This window comes from Neolamprologus multifasciatus, chromosome 16 (genome assembly GCF_963576455.1).
Source record: "Neolamprologus multifasciatus chromosome 16, fNeoMul1.2, whole genome shotgun sequence".
Lineage (NCBI taxonomy): Eukaryota > Metazoa > Chordata > Actinopteri > Cichliformes > Cichlidae > Neolamprologus > Neolamprologus multifasciatus.
In genome coordinates this window covers 13,510,605-13,525,486 of record NC_140454.1, presented here as the reverse complement: position 1 = coordinate 13,525,486, position 14,882 = coordinate 13,510,605, and the positions used below count along the sequence as shown (strand labels likewise).

The following is a 14,882-nucleotide window of genomic DNA, read 5'->3' as shown; positions in this document are numbered from 1 at the left end:
TCCTAACCGTCTGATGATGAAATTTACGTCAAGTCCCAAGCAGACTCGGAAGCATAACCTCTGCTTTATGCTTCTTTGAAGTCCACCACTTTGTGAGCATGCGTAGCTGCTGCACTGTAATGTAAATTCTCCTCGCAGTCACCAAAAGCAGGTAGACGCAGACGTCCCCACGGAACTTCACACTCACCGTCTGATGATGAAATTTACATTACTTGGACCCAAGCAGGCCTGTGGATACGGAAAGCATAGTCCTTTGTCACTCGGAGATTAGTAGCTATTGGTATTTCGTTGGATCAGAAGCTGACAGAGTGCAAATGTAAGTTTGCAAAAAACGTTGATGTTACGTCCGAAGCTAGTTAGCAATCTTTTGGTAACTAGCTCTAGTTAGCAAGCGATACTGCTACTACCCAACAACATGACGGTGCGAACCCGCCAAAGCAGTTGTCATAGGTAGCTGGCCTGCGACGAGTAAGCTAACCTCAGCTTAAAATTGTTTAGTTAAAGAGATGTGCAGTATTAGTCTGTTTAATGAAATGCAATACAGTTAGTGTGATAACGTGTTAAATTTTGGACTTTTTGGTCTGTAGTTCCATCAAAAGTCAGCACTGTCTGGACTGCTTGCCATCGGTCAAAGCTGAACTTTAAGTCACTGTGGATGTACTTTACCACAAAAACCACTGATCACAGTGATTTCATTTTCCAAGTTTTTCCATCACGCTTTATGGTCCAACTACGCACTTAAAATGCAATCCATTTTTTTCCTCTTTGCTTGGATCATACATGGATTTGAGGAGAAAAATCAGAAGCGATTCATGGGGAGAATAAATGACAGATTGCACCTTTATCTGAGCTTTGAATGGGCAGAGAGCTGAGGGGCCCCGAGCCCCAGCACTAGAGGGATGAAGACATCCGCAGAATCTCTGCTCATTACCATTTCAAATGCTCAGAGAGCGAGGGAGAGCGAGAGAATAAAAGGGGAGTGAGGGAGGAAGGAAGAGAGAAAGAGAGAGAGAGTGGGCTTTCATGTGCAGAGGCACGGATTGCAAAACTAAATGAACGTGAAATATGCACAGTGTCGGCCCGGGCAGCAAGAACAGCACGGAGAAGTGCATGTGTGCTAAAATCGCATGCATGAGGTGATTCTGCATCCTGCATGTGCCAATTTACACACAAACACACACACACAAAAGATGCAGCGGCGTATTTAGTGGCTTGTGCATGCATGAGGAGACACTGAATTTGCATGTGCAGGTCTATGTGGGTGTGCGATAGCGAACGCCGAGAGTAGTCTTGTCTGTGTGGCATATGGAGAAGAAACATGTCAGGATGCCTGTGCATGTGCTTACTGGGTCAGAACGTGTGTGTGTGCGTGCGCGCACGTATTCCGTCGCATGCTCATAATCGGCATGTGAGCTGTGTTCGTGTGCGTGCCTCCGTCTCGCAGGCCCTCATATCTCTCTGCCTGCATGTGATAAGCCCAGAGCTCGCGGCGCTTAAACACCAGCATGAGACAAGCGCTGTACGCATCTACAGGCTTGTATGCAAGTGTGTGTGTGTGTTAGGCCTTATGCATAGTTGGTGTGTGTGTTCCTGAGCACGTCCTTGTGTGTGCATGTGTGGGAGCCCCAGGGGCCTGCCCCAGGCTTATCGCACACAGGCAGTGAGAGACGAGCTTCCTGAGAGAGAGAGAGAGGGAGGGAGGGAGGGAGGGAGTAAGAGAGAGAGAGAGAAAGAAAGGGTGGGAGAGAGGGGGTTGTTTGCGCAGCGGTCAGCGCCTTGTTTGTGTAGTCTCAGGTTTTCTCCTCCCTCCTCCTTCATTCCCTCTCCACATGCAGAGCACAGGAAGGGAAAAATGCGAAGGGGGAATGAAAAAAAAGAAGGAGAGGGAGGGGAAAAAAACGTTCGAGAGAGACGCATAAATCAGAGAGACGAGCCAGCTTCTCTCCAGCACGGCTGACTGAACCCTGCTGCTGCGCTGCACCCTGTTCGTGCGCGTGTATCTGTGTGTCTGAGAGTGTGTGTGTGAGTGAGAGCGAGCGAGCGAGCCAGGGAGAAAAACAGCCGCCGCCACTGCTAACCACAGTCACCACGGCACATTAGAGGGCCATTAGAACGCGATTATACTCCCAGTGCTTACCTCTCATTCACACTCTCGCTCTCTCCCATTCAGACTCACACACATAATCACTGACACACACACACGCGCGCGCACGCACCTCATCATCATAAACGTGTCCAAACACACACACAACCATAAAGCAACTCATGAATGAGCAACAAAAGAAACCCACACCTATTTACAGTTTCTGAGAAGATTCCTCTGCTGGTGATAAAAATTATCACGCACGCACACAGGCGGCATCAAAGGAGATACCGAATGAGTGGACATGCATACAGGCGCCCACACACTCGTGCGCGCGTGCACACACACACACACACACACACAGAGTGAGAGAGCAGGAATCCGCAGCTCAAGTAGCATTAAAACTACTCAGATCAATAAATCAATTTGTAACATCTGTCAACAAGGGGGAGAAACGTTTAGGCTCGCGAAGAGAAACACGGGGGATGCGGGAGAACGAGAGAGCGGGCCATCCAACTTTAATTAAAAGCTTTCGGAGCAATGGGAGTTGAGAGAGAGCGAGAAAGAGTCGGTAAAATATACACAAGTCTCATTCTTTCTTGCGTGTGGGGAGTATGAGAGGATCTGGTTTAGGAGCAAATGATCGGCAGCAAAGAAAAAAAAAATCTCCCGATGCTACGGAGAGGCAGCGAGCATCAGTCTGCGCATAATGATCCCACCGATCCCCTCATGCTGCCTGCGCGTGCTCGTTTCTGTGCGTGTGTGCGCGAAGTGTGTGTCACACTTCGCCTCACGGAAAATTAATGAGATGTGAGAGCGGAGCGAGGCGAGAAGAGGGGAGGCTGTGTGTGTGTTTGTGCGCACTTGTGGGGAAGAGGAGGGGTGCCAACGACAATCTGAGTCACAAAGAGAGGAAGAGAAAGAGAGCGCTGAGAGGAAAGGGGGGGAGGGAGAGAGCGGAAACCTGAGAGAGAGAAAGAGTAGAGCGGGCGAGAGGAGCCGAAAAGATGGAGCATGTGAAGTAGAAATCGCGAGTGAGGGCGAAATAGGAGGAAATCATACAAGAAGGAAGAAGAGGAAGAATAGGACAGATGAAAGAAGAATCTCAAAAACTCTGAGAAGGGGAAAAAAAAAAAAAAAAGAAGTAAAGCGACGTCTGGCAGAGTCACAGACAGGAACAAAGTAGGTGGAGAAAATGAGCTCAATTTAAGAAGGGAGAGAGAAAGCGAGAGATTTGGAAAAGACAAAGTCTGAGGGTGTAAATTGCGAAGAGAGAAAGCAGATAAGAAGCGAGGATGACTTCGACTGAAGCCTATTACCTCGTAGCCCAGTCGCGCTGCTCTCTGAAGGAGCGTCTCCCCGGCGTTCTTGTTCACAATCAGCCGACGAGCCTCTGGCGGGATCGGACGCACCACGGAGGGCTCGGCAGGGGGGGTTCTGTGCAAGCCCGCCGGCTCTGGTGGAACACCGCCCGCTCTGTCATTAGCCTGGAGCTGCAGGGAGGGCGGACAGAGCGCAGTGGGGGAGCAGGGCTTGACTGGAGAGCAGGGATAATGATTAGGAGAAGCGGCTCTCTTCCTCGGAGCGCTGCACTGCTCACTCAGCTGAGGAGAGAGTGAGAGATGGGGAGAGAGCGTTACAGTCCCTGCCACGAAGCAGACGGGACATTCACAGACACACACGAGCACGAGCATTCAAGGGGACAGGGATGAGACTACGCAGACACGCGCACAGAGGGAAATTAAAATGTGCATCCATGCACAGGAAATGATATCCACTTTTTTAAATAAGTTAAAAGGAGAATCAATTAAAAAGGTGGTTTAAGTATTCGAATCAGGGCCCAAAATTCATACTGAAATTTAAAGCTCAAATCTGTTCTTAAGCCGTGTGTTTAGACACCCCCACCCCCCATTATCCTCACATGACTTCCAAACTACCTCTTTAACAGCATACCTACTGTATATATACACAGATTGATTTTTTATCAACAACATCTATGTTTATATATGACTGTTGTGTCTGGGAGATACGCTATGCATCGCTGAAAACACACACACACACACACAGCTTTCACGCCGAGTGTTCACGCCCTAAAACAGTGCAGGTTGGCACGCCACTTTTCTTTAACTGCTAAACCAACAGAGCCCTCTGAACACAACACACAAGAGAGGGAGTTGCCTGCTTGAGTGTGTGCGTGTGTGACTGAGTGTGTGCGAACACTGCGAGCCCTCTCAGTGGAATTCCATGTCGAAGCAGCTGTCAGGCTGAGGAGGAGCAGGGGAGGAGAGCAGCACGGGCGGAAAACGACTTGCCTTCTTTTTTCTTTTCTTTTCTTTTTTCCCCCCTCAATTTTTCCCCCGTGCTCCCCCCCCCCCCCTCCTTTTGAACTCGGCGTTTCAAACGCTCAGTCGTAGCTGCCACATTCCTCATTGTGCGAGTGAGAGAAAGTGTGCGTGTGTGTAGCTTTGTGTTCAGGAGTGAGTGTGATATATAATTGCTCCAGGGTTTTTGAATGCTTGCAGACACTCGCAGCCCTGTCTCTCACCTACCTACACACACACACACACACAAAAGATGACACGCGTTCGACAATTAAGGCCAGAGACACAAACACATGCACGCAGGGCCCTCCGCAGGGAGCCGCTGAGGGCGCGGGGAGGTCAAAGCTCCAGCAGTCTTCTAAACATTGTAAACATACTTCCTTCCCTCAGTCCCTCCCTCCCGTCCCCAGCTGCATAATCAGAGGCGCCAACAGGCATACTGAAACAAAGTCTGCTGCTGCAAACATCCAGACGCCTGCGTCTTGGTCGCACTCACCTTGTCATCCTCAGCTTTTCCCAGCTCAGTCCCGCAACGCTGGCCCGGGCTGCTGGCGGCTGCCTCTTTTCTTTTCTCCCTCTCCCGCTCTCGCTCCCTCTGGCTGGTGTGTTTGGTCTTGCACGGCCGCTTGCCCTTGGGTTTGTCCGTGTCACTATGGCGACGGACCTTGAGGGGAGGGGTGCCTCCCACGGACTGCTCTGGGGCCGGAGAGGGGGGGCCCCTCCTGGACTCCTTGAGGCCACGGTCACCTGAGAAGGGGTTCGGCGGGTGCGCTCTGTCCTTCAGCTGGCTGGGGGGGAGGGGAGCGACGGCAGCAGCTACTCCTGGAGAAGGAAAAGAGGAAGGCAGAGTGAGCGAGTGTGAGGATAGGAAAGTATTGCAAGGCCATCTCTCACCCTCTGTTGGTTTATTAATGAGCACACAGAGCTGTCTGAGAGCGCAGCATGCCTGCTCGCCCAGGGAAAAAAAATATATAAAGAAAAAACACACACTCTCACACGCAAGCTCGCATAAACACCGCTATAGTGATTCCTGTGCACTTCTTCACTGCAGCAAGGACACGGCTAGGAGTAATCTCCTTAAACAAATGTGGCACTGTCTGGTTTCAGCCTCTTATAGTACATATTTACACAAAAATAAAAAAGCTGCCCTTGAAACCTCAATGTCAAAAAGCTTATTGGAATAGCTTATTAAAGCGGGTTTGCTCCTAAGGATAGTTGCAAACCTGCTTTAATCTACTCCGCAATCTGGTCTAGGTCTGATTTCTGCTGCAGTACAACTTTTAGAATAACAATTTAATAACAGCAATTTGTTGCAGAGACAACAGCTTTTTACAATGCGATATCCTTAACAGGCAGATTTATGCATTTCATGTGATTAGTGGTTTTCTGAAGGAGAAAAAAAAGAAAAAAACAACGCACAGATAGACACAGTGGAATAACCACAGTCATTATCAACACAACCGTTGTCACAGTCATGAGAGGTGAGAGGTAATTAAATAAATATATATTATTTTTTTTAAAAAAGAAAGAAAAAAAAAAAGAATCAGTGCCCGGTAATGGTCTGTGGTTTCTACAGAAAAATTCAAACCCTCTTCTGCTTTATTCACTTCCTTTAATCTCTCCACTGCTCTTTTATTCTTTCTTCTGCCTCGGAGACGCCATTTTGCATTTCTCATAAGGGAAAGCCCTGGCTTTAGTAAGACCCCTCTACCTCACCCACCCAACAAAGGGGAAAGAAAAAGGAAATCATTGATCACACATTAGTCACACTACACCTGCCCACACATACCTCCACCAGCTACTTCCCCTCATTTGCTTTTTAATCGTCTTCACAGAGACCCCGCTGCAGATCAGCTGAACATGAAAGAGAAAGCCTAAATCTACACGCACCGGGAGGGTGGTGAGAGGCATTTTATCTTGTGGTTCTCTGCATCCCCCTTTTTTTTTAAATTCCTCAAGCCTTTACCCTGGCAAGAGGAAGAATCCCCCCCCCCCCCCCCTCCTTGTGCTCCCTGACAGCTTTTGGGAAATCCCCTAAAGACAGACTGCTCAACAAGAAAGTGAAACGTGAGCCAAAGATAGATTTCCGTTACCCTAGCTGAACTCGGCGGTTTGTACGGCTGGTGGTTCACTCTTACCATTAGGCAGCTTCTCGCAGCCCCATTTCCTGTTGATCTCGCTTCTCTGCGCTGCGGCTCTGTCCTCGTGCTCGCCGGGCCTGATCTTGCGTTCGCGCAGGCCCTGGGTAGGGCTAACCAATCGGGGCTGAGGCCATGCCCTCTCCTGCTTGATTTGGGACCCATCAGGTGAAGCAGCGCCTGCGGCGGGCTTGCTGAGTCGCAGTCCCTTGAGCTCTATGCAGACCTTAAGCTTCCGCACCTCCTCGTCGTCGTCGTCGTCCGCACTGGCTTTCTCACGCTCGTCTGCAGATGAACACAAACACGGAATGTTGCTTGAAACGCAACAGTTTGATGGTTTTTGCGTTTAAACCTCGATGCAAAGATGTGAAGAGCAAGGTCTCGAGCCTCGGTTATTTTAAAAAGGTCATTTAAAATATACGCTAGATAGTCTGAAAAGTGCATTATGAGCTACTTAAAAGATTTCTTCTAAGTGTCTCTGAGTTGACATTTGGATTAAAAGGTTTTCTGCTTTCTAAAGCCGTCATTGTCACCGTCTGCAACGTGCAAAACTACTGTAGATATTGACATGCAAGCTACAGAGCACCAAGAACAAAGGCCATTAATCAGGACATTCTTATGGCTGGTAAAACCCCATCTAAGCCTTACATGTGACACACACCCAGGCAAGAGAGGCAGGGAGCAGGATGTAGAGCAGACAGATTGCGGAGTGAAAGGGGAGAGAAGTCAAGAGTCGGGTGGAGAAACAAAGCAATAAAGGCTGGAAAAGCAGAGGGAGGGTTCTCCCCCATGAAATTCACAGGGGACGGGTATTTGACTCGTCTGCCAGTGCCGAGGAGAACAAGCACGATACCGCATGCCAGCGAGAAAAGAAATAAAAAGGAAACCCAAACAGATGAGGGAAAAAAGAAAGGAGATGAAAAGAGAAGAAAAGAGCAGCTTTGAAGAGGGTGGGTAAGCACAGCGAAGGAACGGCAGTGCTGAAAGAAGAGAGAGAGAGAGAGACACAGGGAATAGCTGTCCCTCTTCGTCGCTTCTCTCGCGCTCCGCTCAAAGGCAGGATTAAACACTTCTCAGAGCTGGCTGCCACACAGAGCGAAACACAGGACAGAGAGCAGGAAAGGGGAGGAAGAGCGTGTTGTGATGGAACGGATGTGAGGTGGAATTGATTGGGATGGAAGTAGTGATAATAAAAGTGTGATTTAAAAAAAAAAAAGAACAAGGGATGAAACGGTGCTCGGCATCACACGGTGAAGGAAAACTAACTGGGCAGAATTCTAAGGATGCATGGAAAGCAGATGAAGAGCAGAAGGGGGATGCTATTTGAGGCATGCGAGATGCACGCGTGTTTGTGAAATTCTCACCCGTACAAAGCTTGGCTCTTTTCTCCGAGTGGATCACCCTTTCTCCCTCCATCTCTGTGTCCTCGTTCTCCGCTTTGAGGCCAAGGGGGTGTTTCCTGGTGACCCCAAAGCCAGGGCTAGTCCTCTCGTCGGGGAAGCCCTTTGATGGCGTCAGTGTGGGTGGCATACAGTGACCTTCCTCGCATTCTTTCATCCCCTTCCTGACACCATCCTTTAGCCCTCCTTGGCCCGGACCTCTGGCCCCATCTTGGGCTTCATGAGGATGGGACAAAGGCTCCCTCTGCCCTCCACACCTCTGAAGGACTGGAACTCTGTTGTTTGCGTATGCCGGCCGGACACCTGAGCAAAGCAGAGAAGACGGGGACATGAAGCGAACGGAGGAAAAATAAACATAAGATGATGGGAAGGGTGCAGACACACGGGAAGAGATTTCAGACAGAAAACAAGCAGGGAAACAGGGTGACACAAGGTGTGGTTGGTGGGGGTTGACGGAGCGAGAATGCCAGTTAAACACCAGCCAGCTTTTATTCTGCTTTAAAGACAGGCAGTAAAACTTTGATGAGGTAAAGACTTTTTAATCTGATGCGAGCCGAGCCAGCGGCCTGATGGTTCAGTGCAGCCGTGCACACTTCCAGCAGAGAGAGGCACGAAAACATCCTGCGCACATGTTGTGCATGGCGACTCCCATCCCTCTTCCCTCTCCCTCTTTTCGTCATCTCCCTGCCCCCCCCCCCCCCCCCAACTCCATGACCGCACCACGCCCTTCTCACACAGAGCGTGACTCTACCCCCCCCCCCTTTCCTTCCCCTCTCTCGTCGTCGACTCCCTCTCTGTCTCTCTCCATGCCATAATTAGGCTCACACGTCAGCTGCGGCCTCGCTCCAACACACAGCTGGGCTGCCAGCCAATGTAACTACCCCGCTCCCCACCCCATCCCGTTCTTTCCGTTGCGCTCTCCCATCCGCTTTCACCCACCAACTCCCCCCCACCCCAGCTTTCACTCACGCACTCCCTGCCCCTCCTTCTCCCCCCTTGCCCTCCCCTCGCCATCGTCTCTCTGCGCAGATAAGCACAAAAGGCTTCTTGAAAATAAAACTCCCCCTCGCTGTCTCTCTCTTGCCCGCTCATTGGCTTGCGCTGCCTAGCTTGTGTAAAAGTGCGTGCACGCACGGACACGCTTATGTGTGTGTCTGTGTCTCTGTGTGTGAGTGGAAGAGTGTCTTTTTTTAGAGTGACCCGGTCTTGCCTCAGCATTTGCTGCAAGTGCATGAGAGCGAGTGTGTACGCTCCTATTGTTTGCGTGCATGTGTCCCTTTTTTTTTGTGAGTGTTCATTTGCAGAGTGTCTGCATGTATGTGTGTGCATGCCTTGTGTATATGTGTGGTGCTGGGTTACTCACCCTCCCTCTCTCCCTGCCTGGTGGTGTGTTGGCAGTACTCCAGCACTCTCTCTCCGCACTGGCCGTCTGCCAGCTCCCGTCCTGCTGCCGAGGCAGTCATACACACACCGCTGCCCTCCTTCTCCTTCAGCTCCAACTCCGAGAACCGCATCATTGCCCGCTGTGCATACACACACAAAAATGCAGAGAAAACCCATGAAAACCACTCATCATCTGCCCACGCTACGCACACACACGCACCTCTCTAAGCCTAAATCTGGCCTCAACAGCTACACAAGCAAAAAAAAAAAAAAAAAAAAAAGCATGAGAAATCACATCGTCTTAAAAAACAAAAGAAGAATATGCCAAAAGAATTAACCTCCCCCCACTCCCCCCCCCCCCACCCACCCACCCACACACACTCACAACACACACACGCACACAAATACACGCAGGACACAAAGGAGGACAGATAAATCACAAGCACGGCGTCAAGACACAGGTTAGACTACTGCAGCCACTGTCAGTCCATGCGCTCTGGGGCTTAAATCCTGGCTTCTCCCTTCCTGAAACATAAACATGGCTTGGAAACATATACATCTAAGCCCTGAGGCGGAGAGAGGAGATGAAAAGGAGGAAAGAAGGAAAGAAGGGAGTGGGGAGGGGAAAAATAAAAAAAAGAAGTGTGCAGCAATACACAGTACAAAGGAGACAGAGCCCGTCAGAGGCAGATGTGATAAGAAATGTAAAGAACTGACCTCCCAGTTAGCTGCAGGTTGACTTATATTACTCCCCTCTCGTGATATGACTTCCATCTAAGCAATTAGAACGGGGGGGGGGGGGCTCAATATATCTGTCCAGCATTTCATCTTTTTCTTTTTTTTTTTTAAATAAATGAATTTACGTTACGTTTCTCCACATGTTTCTTTTACACAGAACAGGTAGCCACAATCCCAACAAAAATAACAATCAAATTAAAGTGAATCAACAGGTCAATTAACACTGCATCAAAACCATCAAATAATTTCTGAACTGCACCAGTGACAGATTGGAAAATTTGAATGGAAATAACACGGGTATTTGAGGTATAATTAATGACACCAATTTAGTTTCAGCTGTCTTGCTTTCTTTCTTTTTTTTGGCGGCAGGGGGGTGATCCAAGCAGACCACATCTGATTTTTTTACGCATCCAGAAATCCAGTGTTTGATAGCTTTGAGTTGCAGCTGTGGATTGACAAGCATGACAAAAGACAAAAACCACAGTTTTCTAGGGTGCATTCACAACATAGACAGACATGTGCAACCTATTAACATTTCTGCCCCTGAGCCAGTGGATAATATAGCATAGTGTGTCTTTGTGTTTCTGTGCTCAGCATTGAGCAAAAGGCAACCCCGAAAGACATAAACAGTTTGAAATGAATAGCTCAGTGTGCATGTATGAATGACAGTGGACAATAGCTAAATGTAGGTGATACTACTGTAATAGTATGTTTATAGAGGTCATGTGATCTTTGTTAGGAGGGTTGGTATTTTAGCCAATGGCGGGAGCGGGGATGAGGAGAATTATGACCTTAGACAGCAACCAGGCAGGACAGGCCATTGGAGGGAGGTGGGTTGGGTGAGGATAGTGAATGGCGGATGGGGGCATGCAGAAAGCCTTAGAGAAACCCTGAAGAGGGCAGCTGTTGGTTGTTAAGCACACTGCAAGCCCTCCACTGGCCCTAACTTTGGGGTTAAGCGTAGCCAAAGGCAGTGTGAACTGTGAGGGTGCCACAGTCATGCTCCCAAACTACTGTACATGTCTCTTTAGCACACTCAGCACTAACATGCTTTAGCCCCAAGGCAGTCACACAAGGACAAGCACATACGGAGACACAAACACGCACACACGCACAGAAATAACCTTTACAATGGCTGCTCACTAATCAACATACAAAGATGGCAGCTCTGGTTAACCTTTGAACTGCCACCCCATTAAGGAGGGTCTCGACTGGCCAGATCCCTAAGACAATGATAAACTAAAGGGACAATCAAATCTACCGCCAGGACAGTAGCGTGACAGCAGTTATATTGTATGCAAAGTATGCCAATTCCATGCAAGGTTTGCTCTATAGGCTGATCTGAATATTGCAGCAGGGAAAAACTGAGAGTGGCCTTTGAGGTTTTATTCCTGTGTGGATGTTAGAAATCAAAGTATGTCTGAAATGTCTGCACATAAGAAAAGTTGCTCATAACAACCTCTCCCCATCCCATCAATTTTCTTAAACCCAGTTCATTACGTATTGCATGTATACACAAACGTGCACAGTTGTTTGCAGCCTTACCTGCAGAGCTCTCTGTTCACGGCTCAGCTTGCTCGAGTCAGCATATAGCTCAGTGGTGACACATTTAAAGCGGTCGCCAACGTAGCCTGAGGAGTTAGCAATCCTTTTGGCCAGGCTGGATCTACGAGAGTTTTTAGATGAAGTCTGGCTACCGTCTTCTTCCTCATCCCCTTCTCCCTGAGACTCCCCCAGGTCAACAATACTGTCTTCTTTTTCAGTCTCTCTCTTGAGGACTTTTTCCAGGTCTGATTTCTTCACCATATCTGTGCAGTGTTGTGTAAGGCGAGAAATTCTGCTGTCCCCCCTGTCCCCTTTGTCCCTACCAGAGCTGCGCTCCCCTGATGTTCGAGCACAGCGCAAGGTGCTCTGATCTTGGTCTTCAAGGTCTGGGCTGGGGCTCTGCTCTTCACAGCTCTCCTCTGCTTGGGCAACCAGGCACGGAGAAGCTGGGGATATGCTAGATGTTGCCCCAGCACAGCCAGTGTCCTGGGGAACCTCTGCTCTCCCAAAGGGAGCTTCTGGTTGTCTGTCACTGTGGTTGGGCTTAAGGTTAGGGCTCTGTCTGGAGTGGATTGGATAAGGAAGGGAAAGGTGGTGTTTTGGTTCATACTCAGTCTTTGTGAGATTTTGGTTACTATGACAACATTCATTTTGGGAAGCCTTGGTGCTGGTCTCGGCAGAGTGTTGTTTGTGGCCTGATGGTGTAGTCTCCATATCTGTGTCTGAGTGTACAAGGTCAATGCAGACAATCTTTTCTCTGGATGTTAAAGAGGAAGAGGGGTGTTTGCTTTGACTGCCACACTGTCCTTGTGCTCCAGCTTCCCTATCAGGCTTCATTTGGTTTCCTTCGCCTATCTCTTTCCCAGTGTTGTTAACTCTGTGGCTTCCACCTTCTTCAACAGTTCCCCGAGATTTATCCTGTCCCCGGGACTTCAGTGTTGCATCTGCCCTTTCTGCCAGCTTGTTGTCAGAGTGTGTCTGCATCAAGGGATGGGCCATCTCCTGTGAGTTATAAGTGAGATATTCTCCTCCTGGACCAGGGAGATTGTGGTATGGTAAAGGGTGTTTTGCTGCCAGGTGGGTTGGATAAAGGCTGTTGCTGCCCAGCAGTACTGGGTGAGGGTAAACGGGGCCTTTTCCTCCAATTGGCACAGAATGTATTGTCATGTTGTCTGTGATGGGGTAGGGTAGGTATCTGTTGGCATAAGCCAAGCTGTGGTTTAGATAAGCCTCATTCTGTGGAAGGTAAAGGTGGCCAGGAGGATGACCATTCTCTACACAGTGCCTCTTGTAAGATGGCACATCTGGGGTTGTTTCAGCTCTCTTACTGGTCTGGGAGGGCTTCTCTGTTCCCTCTCTGTGGTGACCCGCAGATGGTGGATGTTCTGACTGGCTGGGGCTGTGTTTGACCCACTCACCATTATGTTTGGGAGAAAGAGCCCTGGAGTTGACCACAGAAGTGCCAGATGATTGAGTTGAGGAGTGGTTGGGCTCTTCTATCCTTGGACAGGATGAGCTACGTTGCTGAGGGAGTACTCTCTCCAGACCTTTATTTTTGATAACAGAGGGTGAAGAGCCTTTAGTTTGTGAAAGACCCAGGTCTGTATTAGGTCTTGGGGAGGTGGGCAGGCCCGGTGTGTGCTGTGCGTGAGAAGGTGATGGACTAGGTACAACCCAGGTGGAGTGTAAAGTGCTGATCATCTCTGGTCTGTCTGAGACCTTTGAAGAAGTGCTGCTGACCACACAATGTGGATGGGGAGAAGGGGAAAGGTTTTCTTTTAAGAGCTCTCTATTAGGGGGAAGTCCATAACGTGGACCTGAAGTGTCCATCTTAACTGGGAATCCATTGGAGGGCAATCCAAAGTCTAGCATTCTTCCAGACAAATCCAAAGGCTTCTCTGCTGGGTCTTTGGTTGCCTGTGGTTGGTGAGCTGGCCTCTCAGAGCTGGCTTTGGAGGGAGACCTGCTGGGTCTTTTTTCAACTCCTGCATTTCTGGGTTCAGGGGCCCCATCTCTTGGCCTTGATTTGTGGGAGCTGGGTCGGGCAGGAGAGGGCTGCTCTGATGCCATGCTGCTAACAGAGAACGTAAGAGGAATGGACTGTGCGGATGTGGATGAGGCAGATATTGAGGAAGTGGACGACACCGGTTGTCCTATCCTGGCAACCGGCCTTTGCAAATCCAGTGAATTGTCGAGGAGAGCAGGAGGAAGGGGAGGTTGTGGCAGGCGAGAAGAAACACGAGGAGAGGAATCAGTAGGCAGACTACTGATACCACTAGTAATAGTACTACTTGTATTAATATTGTTGCTAGAGCCCTTCCTGGACGGAGGTCTGCTCGGTCTGATACTCCTGTTAGGTGAGCGGTCCCTGTCTATAGAAGCTTGATGGTGCTGAGAAAGAGGTGAGGGTTGGTGAAGCTGCTGTGCAAATGGAGGTGCAACACCCAGCCCCTTGTCTTGGCAGTGTACCAGTGATGTTGGGGCCACGGTGACTGCAGGAATCCTCATAGGTGGTGCCACTAGGGGTGAAGAGATGGGAGAAGCAGGATAGGGAGGCATATAATAGAGCCTGTCAGCAGCAGAGACCGCTGCAGCAGGGGTAACACTGCCTCCCTGGGCTGCACACAGAGAAGGATAGGCCAGGTGCTGGGAAAGATAGGGGTTGGGTTGGCTGAGCAAAGAGGCTTTGTACATGTTTAGAGCTGCATACTTGGATGTGTCCATGAAGGGATACATGCTCGCTTCGGGGTAAGGGCTGAGCCACGGCATGCGGAGGTAGCTGCCACCAGCACTTGCCAAGCCCAGTTCAGATGCTTTCTCTCCAGGCCCTACTCTGCGTTCCAAGCCAAGACCTTCGGCTCCAGGAACCAGCACGGGCTTGTGGAGACTTGGATGAGCGCCCTTATAGAGGCCTAGGTATCCATTCGCCGTCTTACGACTGTCCAGAGGGCCATCAGGCTTGTAGATGAGTTCTGGGAGTCCATCCCTGTTATAAGTGAGTGGAAGTGCAGGCGCCTCTCTGCCCTTCTCTGCCTGAAGTGCTCTGATCCCTGGATACACAACCCCACCATGGAGATGAAGCCCATCATGTAAAAGAGTGCTTCGGTCCAGCCCCATCGCTGCCAGGGGCGTCAACCTTGCATCCACCTGCAGCAACAAAGGAAAAAGTATCTATTAGCACAAAAAAAAAAAAAAAAAAACCTATCCTGACATCAGCACAAAAACAAAAGAAAAAATACTACTAAAGATTGAAAAGGAAAATCTTGGCTTGTTT

The 14,882-nt window shown here is 49.5% G+C and overlaps 1 protein-coding gene across 3 annotated transcripts in view; it reads right to left on the bottom strand.

The window, feature by feature from the left end:
- bcor (BCL6 corepressor) overlaps positions 1–14,882 on the bottom strand; it is a 39,832-nt gene that overhangs the window by 9,632 nt on the left and 15,318 nt on the right. For 2 of the 3 annotated variants that reach the window (XM_085134665.1, XM_085134667.1), the window contains exons 3-9: positions 11,609–14,755; positions 10,043–10,099; positions 9,306–9,465; positions 7,907–8,245; positions 6,543–6,827; positions 4,901–5,226; positions 3,403–3,687 (exon numbers count right to left, since the gene is read on the bottom strand). In XM_085134665.1, coding sequence (XP_084990791.1) covers positions 3,403–3,687; positions 4,901–5,226; positions 6,543–6,827; positions 7,907–8,245; positions 9,306–9,465; positions 10,043–10,099; positions 11,609–14,755 — 4,599 coding nt within the window. The remainder of the gene's footprint in view (positions 1–3,402; positions 3,688–4,900; positions 5,227–6,542; positions 6,828–7,906; positions 8,246–9,305; positions 9,466–10,042; positions 10,100–11,608; positions 14,756–14,882) is intronic. The other variant, XM_085134666.1, reaches the window with a different exon arrangement.